Raw genomic sequence first — 24,429 nt, 5'->3', positions numbered from 1 at the left:
TAGTTTTTATGATTGTTTTGTATTCCATAGACGATAAAGTATTATGCTTGGTACTAGATGCACGAGATCATAGGACAAACACACACGTGAATAAAAAAAAACCGCTTAGAACTGGTGACGTCACAAAGATCTCTGCATCCCTCGATGCGTACTGGAAGATGTAAGAAATCGCTCACGGCGAAGGAAATTTTCATCCGCAAACTTCGGTAATAAACATACATGACTAGGCTTCTTTTATTTATCGTTTGTTATAAAATATCAGTCAATCATAGACAATCAGGCCTAGACATAGTCGTCAACCTTATCCATGCATAATGCATGACAGGCCCCCAATTTTCTCTGTATCACCCTGTATGAACAGACCGATCCGTAGTTCAAATAGGCCCCGCGTGGTGGTGGCGTATTTATAAGAGGAGCGCTATTGGTCCATATTATGGGTGTGTGGTGGGCGTGTCTTCCCATATTTGGGAGATCAGTACTGTACACTGGAGGCGAGGTACAACTGGGTTGTTCTAAAATATAGACTATTGAATCGGATATGCGACAGATTTCTAAATTACCATAAAATTCCGATCTGATCATGTAAGAATAAGCTCCAAATGTTGATTCGTAACCACGTTAGGTTCGAATGGCATTATTTCATGTTTTTATGCATTTTTAGGACTGATTCCAAGGTTTATCACTGGTTCCAAGGTTTCACTGATTCCAAGCTTTATCAACTACCCATTGTGACCGTGTATGAGCCTTGGTAGTCTGCAGTTAAAACTAGAGCAGAAATCTAGAGCATGATTTTTTTCCGTCTAGTGATAAGTACTAACACGCCGTGCAGTGCATTGCTGGGGATTCCCCTTCCCCAGTTTGATGGTATTTTTGCCTTGGTGAGTTTTAGTCCGTATTTTACCCCTTTTACCTCTCCTCAGCCATCGTCCGCCTCACTAGCTGCGACTCTGGAACCCAATGGGCTTGTTTTCGTATGTTCGTGTCAGGTATCTTGATTTATGTCTGCCATAAGACGAAGGACACTATCGGCAGCAGCTAGGCAGGCAAGATAAAGTTACAAAAAGCCGCCAATAGGGGTCTCTCTAATATCTCACAGTACGTCGAAATTATTCAAGTTTGTACGAGGAATATATTTAGTACTGAGCCTGACATGACCATTGGCCGGTTCTATGTATACTAGTCACTTGAAGTTGGCCAAATTAGCCCCTCTCCTCCTGCCTATAGTCCCCCTTTAAAACCGATTTGGTGGGCCACAAAAATGTTTTTGTCATGTAGAAACAGTTAGTAGTGACACGTAACGGCCAACTAGACGGGTCAGAGGTCAGACATGCTAAGTCAACCCCGAGATTCTGGCGGTGATGCGGCATATGACGTAAAGCTGTTACCAGGGGTTCGGTGCAGCCATAACACCATCTGCTGGAAATGTTTGAAACTACATTTACTTCTAATTTAATTTCTAAATTATTTTCAGCCTCTATGATGTCCAATTAGAAAAGTCATCATGTAAAAACAGTAGTTGACACGTTACGAAAAAAAAGGGCCCGCATATAGGCAAAAACAGAGCAAGCCTATCGGCGTCAGGTTTACAATGGGCTTGGTTAGGCCTCAGGCCACTGAAACTTAGGTTGTATCGAGGACCAACAACTTCATTTCAACTAATTATTCTTCTGGACGCCATTTTAACGTGCCTTCAGAATTTTGACGAATACATTGATTTGGTGAAATAGCAAAAAACTTTCTACTGCGACCCGGTGTAACATCTGTGGTTGTTTCCCATGTGTCAGTGTTTCCAAACAATAGGCAGCTAGAGAGACCACGACTTTTCAATAGGGGGGATACACAGAAAAACTTGTCAATCTATTTTTGAGCGTTCCCAAACAATGAGGGGAAACACTCAAAAACAGAAACACTCAAAAACATTACACCGGCTTAAACTTGTGATGCAGACGAAAATCAACGGGAAAGCCCTCTCATAACAGGGGAGTGAACTAAAGTTCAGTGTTGAAATAATGGCGCCCTGCCGTGTAGTCGGAATATTATTATGACTACGGCGGTGAAAGGGCAACTCGGGTCTACCGTGTGATACGCAGAGAGTGTATCCACTAGGCAACCGAAACAGCTTCAAATGACAAAAAATGAGCTATTTAGCTTTCACCCCTTCGATTCAAATTTACTGCCTTGAAAAACTTAGAAGGCGGTCCGCACATACGAAAATCAATGAGATGCAATACTCCATAAGAACACGTCGAAATTATAAATTAAAATAAATTGAAATGAACATATAACACGTGCACACATGAATTTTTGCGAAAAACGCCAGGTTTGTCGATCACGTTCTATTTTACAATTCGACATTCTCAAAGGGAAAGGTATTCACGAAGTGAATATAATCTCAACAATTTGGTCATATTTTCGTCATTCCCTCATAACAACTGTCCAACAGTCAACATCCAACGACAATCCCACTCGACTAATAGTACTATTAATTAATATCAAATACATTAAAAACCTTTGATTTGATTTTAAAAGCGGTTATCGAGTAAACGGACATCACCCAAAATATCCATGAAATAAACGGACAAATGACCACGAAAAAACCTTTTCTAAAAAAAACAGCACTTTATACGAAATAAATATGATGAGAGACAAAATTGCATACAAATTCAGCTAGTCTATGAACAATAATAAGACCTGCTGTGATAGAATTCAAGGAGAAAAATCGACGGAAAAACAAATTTAGTGACAGAAATAAGGATCACATTGTAAACCAAAAAGACACAGATTGACGCGGTGCCAGTGATTTTAACGGTCTACGATCCGGTCATTTAAATGGGAAATGGGTAGTCCCAAGATTTCGAGTATTTGTATATGGCGCTAGTTGCAGGCTATTAGGGGTCAAACACTGTGTGCAGTAAATTGCAAGAAATAACTTGTCTGTCTCAAAACTGGGATGTCTTATTCTAGACAGGTGAATAGGTGATGATGAACGCTGCGCGGCGTAAATGTACCGACCCGCACAAATACAAGATGATCGCTGCACGCAGGTTCGAGTCGGGATTGAAATCGGGTGGCGTGATAATTCAGTCAGATTAAAATTTCAACACTTTTATGTGGAATTTGATGATGGGAAATACTACACTCGAGTGGAAGGAGGTGAATTGGTAGCCGACAGCTATGAGACAATCTGAATAGGATGACGAAATAGACTGCCCCGGGAGTCTAACAGCTTTAGTGATAATGCCCTTGATAATGTCATTATATTGGCCCATACTCCGGCTCAGTGATAGAAGTTTGTTCAGGCGGTCATGCCTGAATATTATCATGTCTGCTATGGAGAATGGTATCTGTCATTTAAATTCAGAAACTATTTTTTTATTGAGATCAGCAGCTTGTTGAGATATACATACATTGGATAGACATTCCCATTGACCCATTTAAGGTCATCTCGCGTGACACTCTCACCCATTATACATGTTATACCGTTATCAGAATTGGCAATTACGGACACTTGTGTCACATGATTGTAATTAGCTGTAGTAGGTCTTCCGCGTTGGCCTATGTATGCCACGAGTGGGATTCCCGTCACGAGTACGGAAGAAAGTGAGTAGTATTGTTTGGATTGGTTACTTTTCCCGCCGGTCACATGAGCCTTCGCTTTCCTGCGGAAAGGTACGTACATCAAAGCCTCTTCACGGTGTCGAAGCTCACTATCGCCATCTGCAGAGCTGTTTTGAAACCACATACTATTATTCTATGTTTAGAATACATTTTACAACATATACTGATTTTCAGCATATACGTTCATCCGGGACCTCATGTAGCCGGGGTTTATAAAATGTAGCCGGCGTATATAAAATCCTAAATGTTGCTAGGATGTAAAAACCTTGGTGGTCAAGATGCATAAGAATAAATAACAGGCATAAAAGGTTGGCGACTGATCGATTGCGAATTGATTGATTTAGTCTGGTGTCTTCATCACGCGCCTGTGACCACAGGCTGTAAAGGATGTATGTATCATAGTCATCATCATCATCATCATCATTGGCGCTGCAGGGGGAAGCAACAAGAAATTTGGGTGTCTGATGAAATATGGCGTAAAAAGATGGTGCTCCCACGGTCGAGTGCAGGCCGCTAAGCATGCATACTGAACTTCCATCGGAATTGCCTCCGTAGCCTCGACGCACATTTTCTGTAAGCCGAGCAATGTCCAGGGAAATGTCAATACATTGAGGGTCAAGATGCTATGCATGTCCGTTACCATCTGTGGGCATACAAACGTCCTACGAGCTGCTATATTGATTATGATAATGGTGGATTGTTTATGTCGTGATATTGATTCTCAATGTCTTCTTAACTCGTATCTGCACAAAAACTCTCTTGAACTTTGACAAATTTTCATAGCTCGTGATGATCATATTCGTATTGTCCTAATTACTTATCCAATTATAGAATTATGATACACTATCGCTCCAAAGTAAATATCAGACCTCCTACTAGGCCTATGTTATTCAACAACTGACTATCAACTTGATAACGAAAAGGTAAGAAACGCGTCAGAACATGCAACCAAATGTCTACCCTGACCTTTCCTATTCGCAGTGCAGATTTTGTTAGGCGGTCTTTGCCAACTTTCTCAACGTTTTTCTTGAGTGATGCATATTTTTTCCATTATTATATATTGTAAATATTTATCAGTGTTATCAACCCTTTACACACCTTAACAAAAGATACAGAAATACATTTTCAAACATTTTGAAACAAAGGATTATATTATGCGCTTTAACCTCTGAGCAATTGACGATCATGGTCTCTATATAGAACCATATACCATCCGTAGGCCTGCATGGAATACAATAGGGCCGGATATCGACTTTTACATCGGGTTTTACACTGTGCACAAGTTTGTCAGAGCATGCTATACCAACAGGAAGAATGTGATCAATGGACTCTATTCCGGGAGATATAGCATGCTCGTTTATACACTGTGCGTACGTAAAAGTTTCGTAAGTGAAAAATACAGGGCAGACATCTCTAATTATTCTTTTCAGGCTAACTTCATGACGAAGCTATGAAGGAAGACAAGCATCAATTAGTAAAGTCCGGCTTGCCCACGCTCGTCTTTTATCCCGTCCGTAGCAAGAAGAATTCCCCAAAGGACCCCGAGAGAGCCCGGAGGAACTGTCTGGTCTTCGTGATGGTGGTATCTGGAGTTGCTTTCCTCGCGACTATTGGGATTACCGCATTATTACTCTATGCTAGCGAAATATGTCTTAACGATTTAGAAAATAAGGATTTGGTATACGAAGGGAATGGGCCAGAATCTGACAGGACTCTACTGCCTGGGATGACTGGGAGTGCTGTCGGCCCGTCCTGTTCTGTTGCAACGCGGACAGATTGCTTTCCCGAGGGCGGAGCTTCTGAGGACAAATGCAAGGCAAAGGGATGTTGCTGGAAGCCAACAGAGCGCAGCAATCGAGTTGACAGCATGGTTCAGGATACGCCGTGGTGCTTCTACCCCTCATCGACTCCCCCGGATCCGAAGTGCAACGTCCCTGATCCGACTCGCTTGGACTGTTACCCCGAGAGCGGGGCAAGCCCTGATAAATGTAAGGCTAAAGGCTGTTGTTGGGTCCCGGCATCCAGTACAGCCAATGGCATTCCGTATTGCTTCTACCCAGCTGATAATTCTACAGGATACAACATGAGCCAACCACAGCCGACGTCCTTTGGTTACACTACCAAACTTACACGTAACAAACATTCCCATTGGCCGGACGATGTGATGACGCTGCAGATGGACCTAATGATGGAGACCAAAACAAGAGCTCATTTTAAGGTAGATACTAGCCTTTTTTATTTGCAATCACTCTTCCTATATCGCTATAAACTGCCGAGGTCGAGGTTATTAACTGCCAAGCTTAAACGTAACAAAAACTCCCATTGGTGGCACGATGTGATGACGCTGCAGACAGACCTAATGATGGAGACCAAAACAAGAACCCGTTTTACATTGTAAGGTTGATAGCCTTCTTATTTGTATTCACTCTATCTTTAACTGCCGAGGTGACTTGTCCGGTGTGACGGGGATAGTAGTCCTAGGGCTGATAGTCCGTGTAACAATAGCCCGCATTGCTAAATGTTTTGGTTAGGGTTAGCGGTACAATAGATCATGCTGCTTAATTGGTCAAATACAATGCTACCGGACTATGACTCCAGGGGGACTATATCCGCTGTCACACCGGTTTTTGACTTCTTCCTCACGACGCCGGCGCCATCATTTTGCATTTTAGGAAATATCACACTAAAAAATAATTTACTGGAGTTATGCACAGAATTCCAATTATTTATTGTTGGCAAATGTCTGGCCTTTCAAGAAAAATATAACTCTACATGCAATGGCACCGTTTTTCTTAGCTCGTTAACATAAATGGCTCGGCACTCTTGTTGGTTTAATTTCTCGCCGCCACTTCCGACTTCTACCCAGCTGACGTCAAATGCAACCTACCAGAATCGACCAGCATATACTGTCATCCTGTAGTTTGCATCCTGATACATGCAGGGCGAGAGGTTGTTGTTGGGTTCCCGCCTAGCTCCACTACCGTCAAGGGGAATTACATACTACTTCTACCCAGCTGACGTCAAGTGCAACGTATCGGAATCGACTCGCACAGACTGTCATCCTGATAGCGGGTCTAACCTGATACATGCAGGGCGAGAGATTGTTGTTGGGTTCCCGCCTGCGAAATTTTTTTCTGCAGGATACTTCTGCCATAGTGTACATCTGACAGCCAATCAGAATTCAAGGCAAGCACGTGTCTTTGTTGACATCATCTTTCCACATGGCGCAATAATGTCAACAATGCCACGTGTTCTGATAATCTTGGAAAGAACAAGTTAGCAAATGGTTAGAGGAGTATATTAGCTAAAATATATTTATTTGCAGTATCTTAACATGTATTTTCATTGTCGAGTGGACTGTATTTATTGGACTTGTCTGTTAAAGGCGCACTGTGCTCGGCAAAATAGCCGAGGTTGAATGTTTATCTGTCAACCGTGTAACTAGTTCTGCTGTATATGCATAGGTGGCGCCACCATTCAATTTATTTTGTTTGCTTGTCAAAATGTGTTTTATACAATGGCCCTTCAACAATGTTCAAACTACCAAAATAGGCCTGATACCTTCAACAGCAGACATCGGATACACTGTCCCTTTAATAATTATCAACATTGGCAACACTGTCAGTGTCACTGCCCCTTAAAATTTCACAAATCGCGAGACATCGGATACACTGTCCCTTTAATAATTATCAACATTGGCAACACTGTCAGTGTCACTGCCCCTTAAAATTTCACAAATCAATGCATGCACTGCAATGTAGCGATCAGATCAGCTGATGCCTCTTTTGTACGCATAATATCATCAATTTTACAATGAATCTGTGCAATTCATTCCTAAACACTACGACACAAACCTTGAGTTGAGCATAATTGGGGTCAGACAATGAACTATTGTCACATTCACAGTTGAAGTGGCACTCGGCATGCGACTCGGTATCGTCCATTGTATTTGCATTATCATGCATAAATAAACAGTGTGACGTCAAAGATCGCGCCAATTGTGATTGGCTGTCAGATGTACACTGTGGCAGAAGTATCCTGCAGAAAAAAATTTCGCTTCCCGCCTAGCTCCACTACCCGCCAAGGGGAATTCCATACTGCTTCTACCCAGCTGACGTCAAGTGCAACGTATCGGAATCGACTCGCCTTGGCTGTCATTAGACCATATCCACAACTCCGTGGATATGGTCTATTGTTTTTACTGAGCCGATCGCCAGGACCCGAGGGATGTGGTTTTCGACACGTATCTCCGAAACTGCCGCACGGAACGACCTGAAATTTGGTTAGGTTACGTTTCATAACCTGATAACGAACAACGTGTACTTTATTTTTGCAGCCGTTGCTTACTTTTTTAGTTTTCGGGTGATTTTTGATGAAAATCGCCGGTTCTGAACCGTTCCGGTAATAGCACTGCCTCCCGCGTTTTTACCGATTAGGCAAGTTGCTCAACGTTGATCTGTCCCGACCTGAACAGGTGGGAGGATACCCGCTACATGGAAGAGCCAACAGACATTTCGTCTGTGCATTCTGGACTGGGTGAGTGTGATTTTTTCGTGATTGTAATCGCCATCAAATTTGTGTTGAAACACTGCATCAGACAAAATTAACTCATCAGAGGTCAAGAAAAGGATCTTAAGAATATATATTCGCTGTTAGTTTGGGTGATTATAGGGAGCACGTCCATCTTTTGAGGCAAACTTGTCATCCGAAAGTTTCCAGATCCCCGCAATGGCGGATATATATTCATCAAAAAAATTACGAATTCGGGCAAGTTTCATCAAACTGTGCGCCTTAAACACCTAAGAATGTCTCAAAATCACCCAGACTCTACACATGAGATATACCTTCACTGAAAATAATTGCTAAAACCTCGCTTAACGTGTCGCGAGTGCTGAAAGCAACAGTTTTGGAGATCGTTTTTCTGTACATCCTGCTCACTCCTGTAGAAATGTACAGTAAAGCACGTATACAAGTGCAGTGTAAATGGACACACGAATGTACACACCTTCTGAAAATATTGTCAGCAAAGGTGATAAGTGTTTGTTCTGAATTATGACAATGAAATTCATAGACTATTAGCAGGTAGTCAGTGTCTGTTGGTCTGAATAATGAATGATAAAACTTCTGGTGAAGTTAAAATATTTCCTCGCTCTGTTTTACAGCCTGACGCAGTGACGGGGATGATCAGCATCTGTTCTGTTCTGCGACCGCATCAGTCACGGATATAGGAGCCTTGACCACGAGGAGCTGATGAGGCAAAGTCGTATAACCGTCTTAACCTTGACATCGGTGCAGTGCTGAATTTGCCGTCCGAAGACAAACCAGTATAATATTCCAGCCGTATTTCGTTCTTTTCACTGTAATACTTTTACTTCAAAAAGACTGAATAAATAAACCTACTGTGGCAGTTAGTTTAAAAAGATATTATTGCATTTTACGTTTTTACTCTTAGTGCTGATCGGTCATACCCCTTGGGCCTGGCCGTAACCTTGCATACTGGTTGTCTCGATGCCGTATGCTATGACCATGTATATATCTACTGGACTGGTTTGTTGCACCATGTCGAAGGAATTTTATGCAGAGATCAAGACACTTCCCTCACATCACAATCTACACCTCAAAAGAATGGTTGTAAAAATCCTTGCCATGATTCCCGGTTGCCCCTATGTTGTGACCATGCATGCATCAATGGCCTGGGATGTTGCAACCTACACTTCAAAGGAATGCGAACTCTAAATCACATTTATTTTTTGTCCCCAGGTTGTGACTTTCCTAACAGCAATTGCAGACCATATCCCTGGTGATATTGTTTTGTCATCTTAAAAATGAGCACCAGGACAAAGCACCAAAAACCTGCCACTTAAGATCAGATCAGAAGTTACCTACGTGGTGCCAGTACCCACAAGTGCATGATTGACACCTAGATCATTTGAAGAAAAAATTGGCAGCAGAACCATGTGTGCATGGAGGGAGGTATTATAATATAAATACTGTGGAGACGCAATGTATTATTGGTCGTCCCAACATTGGGAGCTTTCATCCCCACCAGCCATATCAGATGGCCAACTGGTTTCCCTCACTCGACCAGAAAACTCATCAAAAGATACGAAAGATGTTGAGATTCAGATTACATTTGCTTGTTGTCTGCTGGATTCTGACCATCCATATGCTGAGTTGTTGCAGTCCCAGAACCATCGCTAATTCTAGTATTTATGATGCACCTACTGTCACAACCTAATTCAGCTGGTTATTCAGGGTTATTTGCCTCTGATTTATCTAGTTATATCCTGGTGCAAACCTATTTCTCAACATGACAAAATACTTTCACCAGGGATATGGTCTGCAATTTGCTGTTAGGCGAATTGCCCAATACTAGTTCTGATATAGTGGGTCTTACCCTGCACATGCAGGGCAAGGGGTTGTTGTTGGGTCCCCGCCTCCACTCCCGCCAAGGGAATTCCACACTACCGCGTGCCAGCTGTACTGCAACGAAGAATTGCTTTGCATTTAATTTAATTTGCAACATTTTTACAACGTGTTGTAAAAATATTGTTACACGCATTTTTCACTTTACACACTAGGCAAGATTTTGCCAACATTTGTTGCAACCCAAAAATGTTGCTAAAATGTTGTCAGTATGTTGTCAGTAAAAGTTTTGGAATTCTAAACCATCTTATTTCACGAAAACAATATTAAATAGTTGTGTGTTTTATGTACCAAAATGCGAGTGGAGTTTGGATGCATAATTGATCAGAGTTCAAAACGCAAAATTAGGAAGACGAATTCGAACATTCTACAAAACAAAACATCAGTTACTCGGAAAAATAGTCATAAAATGTGTTCCGACCCGTCCGCTAACTGTATATACTGTGAAATATTCATCCAAATAAAGCTACGGGTCTGGATGAACTCGATGGGCGGAGGCTATACTGAGCTTAAGCCCGTACGCTCACTGTCAGTAATGTATATTCATCCAAATAAATCTTAAAGTATAATTGTATTAGTCTGTGCTTACTTTGATGTATTCAAATACATATCTGAGTCCAGATGACCATATGCCTACTACTCTAAAATCAGCGTATTTACACCGTTTTCCCCAGATCTATGACCCGCAGAACAAGCGCTACGAAGTCCCAATCGACACCCCCAAGGTCACAAGCAAGGTCAGCAGTACAGACTACAAGGTCGACTTCCAGCAGGTTCCAGCTGGCTTGACCATCTCGAGGTCAAGCACGGGCTCGAAACTGTAAGTTAATGGGTCATCGGCAGCACCTATGTTTTTGTACAAATGTTGTTGAGTTATATGAGGAATATTAATAATTTATCTCTCACACATTATTTTGGAATGCCTATTGTTTAACGCAGTGAAAAGTAATGTGCAGAGAATGTAAAAGAACATATTTTGGGGCTAAATGTTGCTTTTTTTAGCATATTGCAACTCGCCAAGGCTCCAGCGACATGCATCACCTTTGTCATTGACCCTTCTTTCGGCTTCAATTTTCAGTTTCGACACAACCAAATACCAGCTAACCTACGCCGACCAGTTCATCGAAATCTCCAGCAGTCTCCCAACAAAATATATCTACGGCCTCGGTGAACACCGGGGACAGCTTTGGCTGGATGGAACCAACACCAAGAAAGTGACCTTCTGGGCTAGGGACGTCCCACCCCAGGAAAATACCAACCTGTACGGGACACACCCCTTCTTCATCGGGATTAAAGAGGATGGCGATGCCTATGGCGTGTTTCTGCTTAACAGCAATGCAATGGGTGAGTGTTCTGTCATGAAAGCGACATCTACTTCAAATATCAGAAACAAATGGTGTTGCCGTGTTGATCAGAATGAAGATTAATTGGAAGGAGGAAGATGACACCATTTTCTTTCGAGAAACTTTAAACGAGTCGATCGAGAGCTTGCGACACCACATCGTAGGTGTAGATGTCTCAAAACAGGCCTCCTTCATGGCGAGTGTACCTCTGGGTCTTGTGGTGTGCACTGCTAGCCTTTCAATAATGGCCTATCATAGAAGCACTTGTTTGGCTATAGTGCGATGACTGCAGGTTTTACAAATTCGTCCCTAAGAGAGGGACCAACGCCTGAAGGAATAAAACTAGGGAATATTACTAGTTAATCTGCACGGACTGGATGTTACCTGTCGCATGTTGATGAGGTTATATATATCTTCACTCACAGATATCATTATATCCGGCTCAACGATCACCTACCGGACCATTGGAGGCATTCTGGACTTCTGGGTTTTCACTGGTCCAACTCCTGATGACGTCATCAGCCAGTACACCGCTGTGATTGGTCGGCCCATAATGCCGCCATACTGGGCGCTCGGGTTTCACTTGTGTCGGTGGGGTTACGGAGGAACAGATGGCATGATGCGTGTGGTAAACAGAATGAGAGCCGGAAATTTCCCTTACGTAAGTTTTTGTTTGTTTCAACGTCGATAAGGTCTGTATGGTGGTATTAAGTAACGACAAAAAATGCCTTGTAGCCCTGGAGGTGACGTACAAGTACGTTTTTCGGACTTGTGGCGAGGTTTCATATATTCTCCGTTTAGCTACAATGAGAGTGTCACTTTAATCTTATTTCCTTACCTGCAGGACACTCAATGGAACGACATTGACTACATGCATAACCACTACGACTGGACCTACGACACCGTCAACTATCCATACCTCGACAAAGTGGTCGAAGATCTCCACAACCACACCCAGCACTACATCATGATCGTGGACCCGGGAATCCCCAACATCAAGGGGTACAACCCTTACGATTCTGGTATAGCAAAGGGGATTTTCATCCAGGCGGCGGACGGCTCTGGTCCAATTATCGGTGTGGTAGGTCAAATAACCCTCCAAATGCCCTGGTGTTGGACCTTATTCACAAAGATTTAAGCTACGATCGTGGGACTGGTTATCTCGAACATCAAGGGATACAGCCCGTATGCATTTAGTATTAATAATGAAAATAAGCGTTGGCGTGGCATGTCATCCATTCCTCCTAAACACACTGGTAAGCATTACACCATGATATTTTGCCGTGGCATCCCCAACACCTTGCTCAGGGAAACAGAAGGGTGTAACTTCATCCAACACCTACGGCTATGGAATGACGGGTTCATGATCTAATCAACGGTAAGGTATGTGACGCAACCCCCTTAAATACCCTGGATTTGGCCATCATAATTTCATGCTAATCCTCTGACACCATGTAGGAAACTATTTTTGTGCCTGATATACAAGGTCAATGATCGCTTCGACCTGCGGTTAACGTCAAACCCAGATACAGGTTTTATCCGCAGACGAGCGATCTTTCTGTCGCACGATTGCAGCAACAAAAATTGCTTGTTTGCTGGGCGCTAAAGACACGAATCTGAGATCGAAACCAGAAAAAAGTTATTTGGGGCTCGGAGTCACGTTTATTATAGAAGATGTTCTCCAAGTATGATTATCCTCCTTTAACTTTACTTTCAGGTTTGGCCTGGTACCACAGCCTACCCAGACTTCAGCAACCCAGCTTCCTACGGCTACTGGTTGGACTTGGCAAGTGGCTATCGAAAGCAGATCCCATTTGATGGAATTTGGATTGTAAGTTAAAATCATAAGGAGTTTTCTACTTCGCCAGCCTCGCCCACACGCTGGTCTGGTGCAATTAATGCTTGTTGAGATTGATGAGAAGTTCATTGGAATGATACTCCGAATAACCTTTAGGGTTTTTCAGCCTACAAAAAGGAACGCAACCTCGAAGCACCTTCTTGAAGGAAAAGCCCAAAATATTTAATCTGACTGTGAATATTTTGTCGGGATGGCATCATTTGAACACTGTATTAACATGCAAAACATTACATTATTGTGATGTTTTTTGCAGGACATGAACGAACCATCAAACTTTGTTGTTGGCTCAACCAAGGGGTGCCCTGCCAACAACAAATATGACTACCCACCATTCGTCCCCGGGGTCCTTGGCGGCAACCTCCGAGACAAGACTATATGTCCGTCCTCCCCGCAGAACCTCTCCATTCATTACAATCTTCACAGTCTGTATGGACACTTTGAGATTGTACAGACAAACAAGTGAGATTTTAGCATCTTATCAGACGCCAATTTCCTAACGAAATCTTAAATTGTCCAATTTCCTAACAAGCTGTTATCGTACAACGACCTCTTTTCAAAAAATTTCGCTTGAATTTGATTAGCCAGGCTATAACACATACATTTTAAATTTGAAACCCAATTGCAGAGCTAACTATTCTTAACAAAATGTCGGCTGGTCTATAAATCATCCCTCTCATTCTTTTTTTTGTGATGCGGGAAATGAACGAAAAGGTTGAAATTGTCCACAATCACAATGATAATCGTCATCTTCGTTATGATACGGACCAAATCAATCAGAATTGGCGATGAAACGACTACAGTTTCATAACGTTATGCCCTGTAATCAACATCATTAATTTCAAGAAAACGTGAATATTTTCATGACGTGTCAATTAATGTTATTCCTTAGGGTTCTCACCAACCTGACGAAGAAGCGACCATTCACCGTGAGCCGTTCTACATTCGCTGGCTCAGGGAAATACGGATTCCACTGGCTCGGTGACAACAATGCCGATTGGAATAATATATATTATTCGATTCCCGGTAAGATTGTTTCTTGTGTAAAAAAGTCCTTGCAAATGCAACCCTTGTGTCAGAGCAGGCTGAAAATATCCCCCACCCCGTCTGCCAGCGCCACCATCACCAGCTGTGGTGCCAGAATCTGCCCCTGTCGGCCGTAAATACATGATTATGCAAACTATATTGATGGTGCAATTGGACCCTCATACAAACATATACCAGGTTAGATGTTGGTACCATCAGTTGCTTTTTGCCAAACAATCCCGAACCGCCAATGGATGAAATGCGGATCCCTCTAAGTTTTGCGATAGTGGGTTCAATTTTTAGTCGAGTTGGACCGTTTCCTCGTTTGATTTATAGGGTGGCTTCCACTAACGTGGGATATTTCCCAACAAACCATCAACATTGCAGTTATTTTTCTATTTGTCAGCTACCTCCTTCAATGACACAGCTGAGCGCCAGGCCCGTTGACCTCTTCTTACCGTCCATTCCGGGAAACCCCAGTGAGTGGAGAGTCGTCGCTTTCTGTCACGTACCTTTTCAGGCAATTGTGATAGCAAAATATTTGCAATGGTTGCATGAAGTATTACTTTGTTGTATTCCACACCAGGTATCCTGAACTTCAACATGTTTGGTATTCCAATGGTTGGCGCTGACATCTGTGGTTTCATGGGCTCAACCACCGCTGAGCTGTGCGCGCGATGGATGCAACTTGGAGCATTTTACCCTTTCATGAGGAACCATAATACGAAAGGTGCACCCGTGAGTAAATTATGTTACGTTTTGTGTTCCTTTATCCAGTCTCTCTTGCACCAAAGGGTTCAATAGAAACTTCATAAAACGCCTTCGGATAAGGGTCAACACGTCCATGTTCTTGACTGTGTTCCACTCGATCCAGTTTGCCGATACCATAAAAAGTATTTTTGCCATCATGTAGCTAGGCTTATACAATTCGGTTTTCGCATTTCTTAAATGCGTTTTAGAACTAATGGTTTATTAGATACATTTCATCGAGGCAAGTTAAGTCTTGGTCAGAAGATCAGCCAGATTTATTCACATTAATTCATTCACATTAAACATTATGTTTTCTAATTTTCCCACCAGGACCAGGACCCTGCCAACCCAAGTTTCCCAAAATCGGCCCAGGACGCCATGAGAGACGCCATCACCCTTAGATACACCTTACTGCCAACGTTATACTCCCTGCTCTACAAAAGTCATATCAATGGTACAGGAGTAGCTAGGCCATTGTTTTTCCAGTAAGTGTCACATTCCAATGAGTGGTCAGTGCCTTTCTTGACTCTCAGTAAACAACATATTTGAGAAATATGAAGCATGAAGTCTGGTGGGATTGCAGTAGAGGTTGACATGGGTGAAAAGCAATGCGAACATTATTAAACTTGGCTGTCGTAATGCATTTTCCATAAGCTCAAAGTTAGTATTGAGCAGCCAAAGCGAAAGGTTGCCCGGAAAGTATTCGCACATTTATTGGCTTTCAATTCACTGCATCACAGTTAAAGTCAAACCCACAAAATCGTATTAAATCAGCTCCATTTAGTGAAAGACGAGCTTAGGCCCACGATTTTGATACACCATTTCCAAAACAAAATATGTTGCCCATAGGTCGTTTTGACTCTTACCAAACTATCTTTAGTAAGTTTTGGCCGCCTTAATCCCAAATGGCTACATGAGTTGAGGCAATTAAACCATGTACATGTACTCTGTCCTCACTATGCCTCTGTCGCCGAAAGTAGTAAACTTCTTGAAATTAAAAAACGTTTCAAATTTTACCTTTGGCCAGGTACCCCAAAGATTCCAAGACGTATACCATTGATAAGCAGTTCCTGTGGGGAGACTCGTTGATGATTTCACCAGTTTTAACTCAGGTAGATAGCAAATAGCTCCAGTACACTCGTCAATGTCGATGGAATTGTGTCCTTTGGTTGTCCGCGAAAATGGATCGATTAAAATTAAACCACATTTTACTAATACTTCGGGATCGAGCAGATATCGAACATTGCTCGAGAAAGTTCCGGCCTATTATTACATGTATTAAGAATAAGAAAATGCAGATGGAATCGCATCGGTAATGTACTTATGCTGTATCTGTATCGCCTGTTCCTTAATACATTCTTGTGCTATCGAACTGATACGTTATTCGATGAGTGTCAACTAAATATCTGAAAAAAACCACAGCAAATAAGACGTGGTCTTTCTTGCCTAGGGTGCCACCACCGTTGATGCTTACTTCCCTAAAGATGTCTGGTTCGACCACGCGACGGGAAATGAGATGGCGGCTTCGGGAGCATCGGTCACGCTTGACGCTCCCCTGGATAAGATCAACGTGCATATGAGAGGAGGTAGCATAGTAGTTACACAGGGGGCAAATGTTACAACTACACTCAGGTACATCTTAACAACCAAGGTTTTTCCATCATATCATGATTCAAATTATTGGCATAAAGGGCTCCTTTGACCTGTTTTCTGCTCCCGAAAAATGCACGCGTAATACACTACATGTAGTTACAATAGACTGCTAGATAATTATGATACATTGCCTTACATGCATCTCCCGAGAGAGGAGGCAGCCGCATAGTCGTAACACGGGGCAAATGTTAAACCACACTCAGTTAATTATATCGGCTAATTAGCCTCTCGAACAAATTATATGTAATATATTGTTACATAGTTTTAGGCGGAATCGGAAAATTGATAAAACGTCGATAATATGCATTTACCCACTGCTACTTTTTCGTTCGTTGCGCTTCGTAAGGTTGGCGAAATCTTCTTATTTGCTACCTCTGCTTTAAGGGCTTGATTATTTTCAAAGCATCGAATATATCAAAGGGCCTGGCTACGGGGCGAGGCACGGCATCATGACGTCAGTGAGTTGTTCTCGATTCCCCCGATACAATGATGACACTACTGTCAATGACGTGTACAGCGCTGTGTTATTGCGGTGACCAAGATAAATATAACGAGTAGCCTATAAATGTCACATTCTCGTGGTCTGATGAGGTGACGTTTATGAAGTCGAACATTCGGGTGCACTCGATCAAGGAGGCGTGAAGTTTCCTGCACCTGGATTTGTGCGGCCCGTGCCAAAAATAAGAGTTGAAACAAAAGAAGAAAATCGTCAAACATGTACAGAAAAAAAATGTTTACTATTGAAAAAAGAGAAGAACATGCATTGAAGGAAAATCTGCCTCATCCTTTCAAATAGAGTTCTTCTTTTTCTCCAGCCGGAAGAACCCGTTTGAATTGGTCGCTGCCCTGCCTAATACGACTAATCCGTTCAACTTTCAATGGTACTGGGATGACGGTGACTCGCTAAGTAAGTACGATCGCGTTTATTTGTCCGGGCCGGTTTATGCCTATTGACTCCCCTGAAAATGTTCGGTGGGGGTCGATGTCAACAAGAGTTGTCCTGATAATCCTGATAAAACAATAAAACAATGGGAATTTAGCGAGTGCAAGTGGGCTTTACTTGAAGACAATAAATTGTGTGATGCGGTAGTAGGCCTGAATTCTTTTAACTACAGGATGAGGGGCAAAACAACGTAATGACCGAAAAAGGTTTTCTATTTTCATTAACGCCAAACGAGCTATGCGAGAAAGTGCTTTATCAGCATTTATCAAAAGTTTTGTTTTTATTCATAGTGGCGATGGTATTCTCAGAAAGTAGCTTGTGTACATTTATCAATGCATCACATTAGGGGATATGTAACTTTGTCTACAAAAGGCCAATTTGATACAAATAAGAATTAATAACACAAATAATAATATTGAGTTCTTATTTATAGCGCTTTTCCATGTTTGCCTGATCAAAGCGCTTTTGGGATATCATATCATTACCCACATATTATTACAATCTATTTCCGTGCAACACATCAATTCTAATTATAATGATGCGCAAGCGTTGTTATGTCCTTCCATAGCAGCAATTGTCACGTCGCCGTGTTCAGCTAGGACTGGGGGGGGGGGGGGGCTTAAATACTTAAATACTTGAATATTGAATTACTTATCTGCTGATAAGAGATTTTTGTTTCCATTTCTTTTAGTGCAAAATGGACAGTACATGGGCAACCTGATCTCACTCACAGCAGCGAAAGTATGTATTACGATCATGTATGAAGCAAGCATACTGCATTAAAGTTGTCAGATCATTGTCGGTAGGAAAACTCTAAGAATGACTCCAACTCGGCCGGAAGGCCAATGAATAGCATTGGAGTCCAACACTCCCTGTACCTACACTGAACTCTATCAGGAAGTTATATGAACATTAATTTCAGGACACAAAGTATTTATTTTAGGATGAGAATGCAAAAAATACTTTGTACCCGATTCCGTTCCCCACTATACGGACTTTATCATCGTTTATTTTGCATAATTTGTACAGTAGTAATAGCATTTTAGACCAAAAAATGTGGGCGCTAAATTCAGTAAAAATGGAGTCTTTACAGTCGCTTTCTCTTTTTCAGACGAACCAAGGAGGTTATATCAACGGCGTAGTGGTCCAGAGCCACTTCGAGACCTCAATGACGCTGGGCACCGTAAGGGTTTTAGGAGTTGACACGAAGCCAAACAGCTTGACAATCAATGGCAAACCGTTTACGCAATTCAGCTTCGATGCTCAGAGTCATGTGTTGATGGTTAACTCGATCAAAATAGAGATATCGAATCAGAACTTTAGCATTATATGGCAATAAATAATTAATCAGGACAAGTCAATAAAAAAGATGACCTTTTTGACTCATCATGTTTAGAAGGACACACTTTGAAACATGCCAAGTGGGTGTCAACACAATTGGAAAGTGATGTTCATACATCCGTGGTGTAAATTAACTTGATCTATTCTGGCCCATCTGAATATAAATTAGTTTGCATCAGATCTGGGTGGGGCGGGGGCTCAAGCACCACACAATGTGAGTGATTTGCAAACAGCTTTTAGGATTATTAAGCATAAGGGCATTCTTCCACTACAGCGGAAAGACGTCACAGTTTGCCGTTGCGGCGAAATTTCAAATGCAAAATTAACAAACTCGTGGAATCAGTATTTAATTACTCAAGCTAAGCTAGACTCGGCAGCTATATGAGGTGAAAAAGAATGACGCGGTGAGATAATTTTACATTAAGTGATGCATGCGAGGCAGGAAAGAGATTACGCCTAATTAGCAGTTAATGAAATAATACAGAGTGGCTCAATAAAAATGTTACACTTACAAAATGGTTAATATATTTTATTATTTGGGCATTTACCCTCAAACATACATAACACTCCATACAAAATTCACGCCCCGTTCATTATTATGCAGTAAGTCTAGTTTTCGCGCCACAATGACCGACCAATCGATAGCTGTTGCACGCCTGGTCACTTTCTAGCGGTCAATGTGAATTGGTCGATAATCACTCGGGCAAATCTTGTGTGTGGGAAATGCCGAGTTATACAGGGTGTACCTAAAAAAATGAAAACAGCGCAGGATCAAACAACGGTGGGCCCTAGCTACTTGTGATCGTATAGAACCATCTGTGATGATGTTGCCGGATGCAGGGGGGGGGGGGGGGGGGGGGTGGGGGTGGCAGAAATCGATCATTTCATGACTGACAAGTATAAAGTTCACGGTAAGCTAAGGCCGCTGGGTTCAAAGGGTACTTTTCCAGAACGCAACCGACTGTGGCCAATTCAAGGGCCTGGGATAGGGTCATTGTGTTGTGTTTCAATGGAAATTCTTTTAAAAACATTGTCCTTATGCATTTGCATGCAATTTTAGTCGGTCGAGAGAGTATAAAATGACCTCCCTTCCAATACATTTCACTTACAAGTGTCTTCACCAACTTGCTCCCCAATACCTTTCAGAACTTCTCTCCGTTCATACCGTTTCTCGAACTCTGCGCTCTTCATCGGCCGTTCTTCTGTCTATCCCAAAGACCAATGTCATGTCAGTCGGTGGTAGAGCATTTTCAATTGGAGCCCCTCAGCTGTGGAACAAACTTCCTTCAACTGTTAGGAACTGCAGCTCTCTGTTATCTTTCAAGGGACAACTGAAACATTTGCTTTTTAAAGAGGCCTATCAAGCGCTTTGAGCGGCCAGTTAATGGTTGGATACTGCGCTATATAAGACTCGTATTATTATTATTATTATTATCCGTTTGCTCGCCCACCAAGCCGACGGTATGGACGCGTTGCCGATGCCGGAGTTACTCCGTTCAAGAGAAACTGAAGTACCTAGACGACTTTGAGGCTGCACTTGTGGCTGGAACTGTTCGCACCATGAAACAGTTTGCAGCTAATTACAAAATTCCGTATGGGACAATACGCTATTGGAACCGATTCGATATGGAACAGAAGCTTGAAAACGGCCACAAACCGAGCTCCCGGAAGTGCAAAGCAAAGAACGTGGGCAGGTGGATGGTAGTGGAGAATGAACTGTTTGAATGGTACGACGGTGTCCGTTGTAGAAGAATTCCTGTCTCCGTAAAAGACCTCAGGCAAAAGGGACTGGAACTGTTCCAAGCGTGGTGGCAAGAACTAGACGAGGCGGATAGGGAGGACATTGCGAACACCAAGCCAATCAGGCATGAATTCCGAGCATCTTGCGGATGGGCCGATGGGTTCAAAGGAGGAATAGCATTTCGTACAGAAAGGTGAATAAAAACACTACCCAGTTACCGGTTGATGCCGCTGACCGTTGTGAACGCTTTCGAAATAACGTTACCGATTCCATTGACCGATTTGGGCTGGAGATGCGATTTGTCATAAACGGAAATTCTTTTAAAAACAATGGAAATTCTTTTAAAAACATTGTCCTTATGCATTTGCACGCAATTTTAGTCGGTCGAGAGAGTATAAAATGACCTCCCTTCCAATACATTTCATCCGTTTGCACGCCCACCAAGCCGACGGTATGGGCGCGTTGCCGAAAAGATGCCGGAGTTACTCCGTTCAAGAGAAACTGAAGTACCTAGACGACTTTGAGGCTGCACTTGTGGCTGGAACTGTTCGCACCATGAAACAGTTTGCAGCTAATTACAAAATTCCGTATGGGACAATACGCTATTGGAACCGATTCGATATGGAACAGAAGCTTGAAAACGGCCACAAACCGAGCTCCCGGAAGTGCAAAGCAAAGAACGTGGGCACGTGGATGGTAGTGGAGAATGAACTGTTTGAATGGTACGACGGTGTCCGTTGTAGAAGAATTCCTGTCTCCGTAAAAGACCTCAGGCAAAAGGGACTGGAACTGTTCCAAGCGTGGTGGCAAGAACTAGACGAGGCGGATAGGGAGGACATTGCGAAAACCAAGCCAATCAGGCATGAATTCCGAGCATCTTGCGGATGGGCCGATGGGTTCAAAGGAGGAATAGCATTTCGTACAGAAAGGTGAATAAAAACACTACCCAGTTACCGGTTGATGCCGCTGACCGTTGTGAACGCTTTCGAAATAACGTTACCGATTCCATTGACCGATTTGGGCTGGAGATGCGATTTGTCATAAACGCTGATGAGACTTTCTTTCTCTTCGATATGCGACCAATGTATACGTGCGCGAGAACGGGCACCCAAGTCGTAGACGTAAGGACATCACGATCGAACACGAAGCTGGGCTGCACCGTAACATTATGCATCTTCGCGAACGGCGGGAAGGCCAAAGCCCATATCACCTTTCCTAGGCGGGGATTCGTCCGTCAGTTGGATGCTTTAGAGGACAACGACCTGCCTGACAACATTTGCGTCTCTTCATCACCCACAGGATGGGTTTGGGAGGAAACCATTCACAATTGGACCGATAACGTTCTGGACCCATACCTTGATGAACAACACTGTGAACAGTTCCTCTTGATTCTGGACATGTTTCGAGTCCATAGGACAGAGCCTTTCTGTAACCGACTGATAGAACGAGGAGGCATCTTAGATTACTTACCGTCCTGCTGTTCAAGCCTAGCCCAGCCTCTAGACGTCACAGTTATGAAAAGCTTCAAATACCACGCACGACAGGAATGGAAGACGTGGAAAGTTGCGAATACCAACGACGATGGGCAGTGTGAGAAAATTACTTTGCGCCAGATCGTACAGATCATTTCGTTGGCATGGAATGGGGTCAGTGAGCAGGTTATTCACAATGGCATCGAGAAAGCGCTGCGACCGCAACAGATTGAAGGTGGACAACAGCCAATAAGAGAGGATGAAAACGTCGATGGCATGGAGTTTTATGATGTTCTAGACTACCAAGAACTGTAACAGTTCAGTCTCCCAATTCTGAGGACATTACCAATGAATTTGGACTGTTTCCTTTGAGAATTAAAGATGTTATTAGGGAACACATCCAAAATACGTTTACGTTTGAAATGATGGGGCATTATTTTGGCAAACTTTCTTCAGAAATCTATACTTTGTCACTGAGGCACTTGCTATCGCCATTCCCCTCAACTAAGTCCCGATCAACTGGTTCAGTGTTTTACAGAACACCCTGTATACCTCTTATCAATGAAAACCAAGTAGGCAGGCTTTTGAATACCCCACGAAATCGATCTGACTAACATGTGACATTGACCGCTAGAAAATGACAAGGCGTGCAACAGCGAGCGATTGGTCGGTCATTGTGGCGCGAAAACTAGACTTACTGCATAATAATGAACGGGGCGTGAATTTTGTATGGAGTGTTTTGATGTCTTAGAACCGATTCTATATATAAACGTATATACTCTAGTTTCGCCTTTTTATGGTGGGTTCATTAACTTCAGGGACTACTTACATGGATTACGACGAACGGCCCATACTAAATTTAAGTCCGCCCTCTTCACATGATTGGATGAATTGTCGGTCTGCCATGAACCCATTGCTTGGGGTTTCGGGTATTGTGAAATAGATTCGACTTTTTAAGGAGAGGTGAATTGAACCCAGTCATGCCCGTGCATGGCTGAAGGCAATTTATTCTGACTTTCTACAGGGTGTTTCCAAAAAAGTGAAGAGTGCAATTTAAGCGGGATCCACTGTCGCGATTATGACTTGCGTCGGCGTCGCGCTTGCTTGCGATGGAACAAAATGATCGAAATGAACGGCTCAACGCTGCCGACGCCAGCTTATTTTAACTACCGCAAGCGTGTCACAACGCCGTCGCAAGCGAAGTGACCGTGGATTCCCCGCTACACTCTCGGTCTGCCAGAGACCACTCAAAAAGTGAAAATGGCGTTCAGTTAGAGGATGCAGGTCTGTTTGAAATTCAATACGTATTTTAACTCACACTTTAGAACAAGTGAAAAGGACACCAACTTTGGACTGAGCGAACCTTTTCATTCTTTTGCGAGTTGTCACTGGCAAATTTAATCCAATATTTAGTAACTTCTAAGTACAGTTTCTTATTCCTGTAGGCCCACATCTTCATAGTCAAGCAAATCGATGAATGCCATGCCATCTTCCTCTTCTTCGTCCAGTTGAGGAAGTGGTCCTCCTTCAATTTCGCCCATGCGGAGGGATGCTTCAAACCCGCTTTCGATCACTTGGGGGGTTACAGCCTCCCAGGCGTTACTGACAATGGTGACAACATCATTTAGTTCAATACGGTTGCATTGTCCTGCTGCGTTGGTATGCTGCGTTTTCCACGACTTCCACTCCTTACGTGCGTTGGACTTAAACGATTTCATAACTGCAACGTCTAAAGGGGCTGGACCAATGATGTACACCCTGCTGGTACAAAGTGCATGATTCCACCTAGCTCCGTTACTCGCATACCGAAGTCTTCAGACCGATGGACACTATAACCATCCAGTATCAAGATAACCTGCTCTGCTGGCTGCCTCTCTAGGTACGGTTGATAGACTTCCTCGATCCAGTGTTCGGCTGTCTCTTGTCTTACCCATCCTGTGGCAGATGATGTAACAACCACATTAGCTAGCAAATCTTGTGCTTGAAGGGCTGCTAGCTGTCGTACAAACCCACGACGCGGAAACGTTATGTGGGCTAGCATCTTATCACCACTGGCCGCAACGAAGAGTGTCACAGTGCACCCTAGTTTAACATTCGATCGTGACGTACGTACGTCAATGGAAGCAGCACCTTTTCGGTTACACGAGTTCATGGGTCTAAAGTCAAAATAATGAAAGTTTCGTCCATGTTAAAAATAAATCGCATTGCGATGTTGAATTGATCAATAGTCGCAGTGACTTCATTGCGGAATACCTCAATTC

At 42.9% G+C, this 24,429-nt stretch overlaps 1 protein-coding gene across 6 annotated transcripts; it reads left to right on the top strand.

Moving 5' to 3' along the window:
• Positions 1-827: 827 nt before the first annotated feature.
• LOC135502407 (lysosomal alpha-glucosidase-like) lies at positions 828-19,455 on the top strand. Of its 6 annotated transcripts, none has more exons than XM_064795217.1 (16): positions 828-878; positions 5,049-5,836; positions 10,719-10,864; positions 11,123-11,388; positions 11,813-12,048; positions 12,232-12,468; positions 13,105-13,218; positions 13,499-13,704; positions 14,135-14,268; positions 14,855-15,006; positions 15,349-15,503; positions 16,046-16,130; positions 16,469-16,650; positions 17,487-17,578; positions 18,306-18,355; positions 18,726-19,455. In XM_064795217.1, the coding sequence occupies exons 2-16, from the start codon at positions 5,069-5,071 to the stop codon at positions 18,951-18,953; spliced, it is 3,051 nt and encodes a 1,016-aa protein (XP_064651287.1). In that variant the 5' UTR covers positions 828-878; positions 5,049-5,068; the 3' UTR covers positions 18,954-19,455. The 6 variants fall into 6 exon arrangements, with proteins under 6 accessions (XP_064651287.1, XP_064651285.1, XP_064651289.1 ...); XM_064795215.1 differs by lacking the exon at positions 828-878 and adding an exon at positions 3,555-3,669; XM_064795219.1 differs by lacking the exon at positions 828-878 and adding an exon at positions 3,584-3,600.
• Positions 19,456-24,429: the final 4,974 nt, after the last annotated feature.

Source organism: Lineus longissimus, chromosome 18 (genome assembly GCF_910592395.1).
Source record: "Lineus longissimus chromosome 18, tnLinLong1.2, whole genome shotgun sequence".
NCBI lineage: Eukaryota > Metazoa > Nemertea > Pilidiophora > Heteronemertea > Lineidae > Lineus > Lineus longissimus.
The sequence above is the reverse complement of the archived record's forward strand: the minus strand, read 5'-3'. Positions and strand labels throughout refer to the sequence as shown.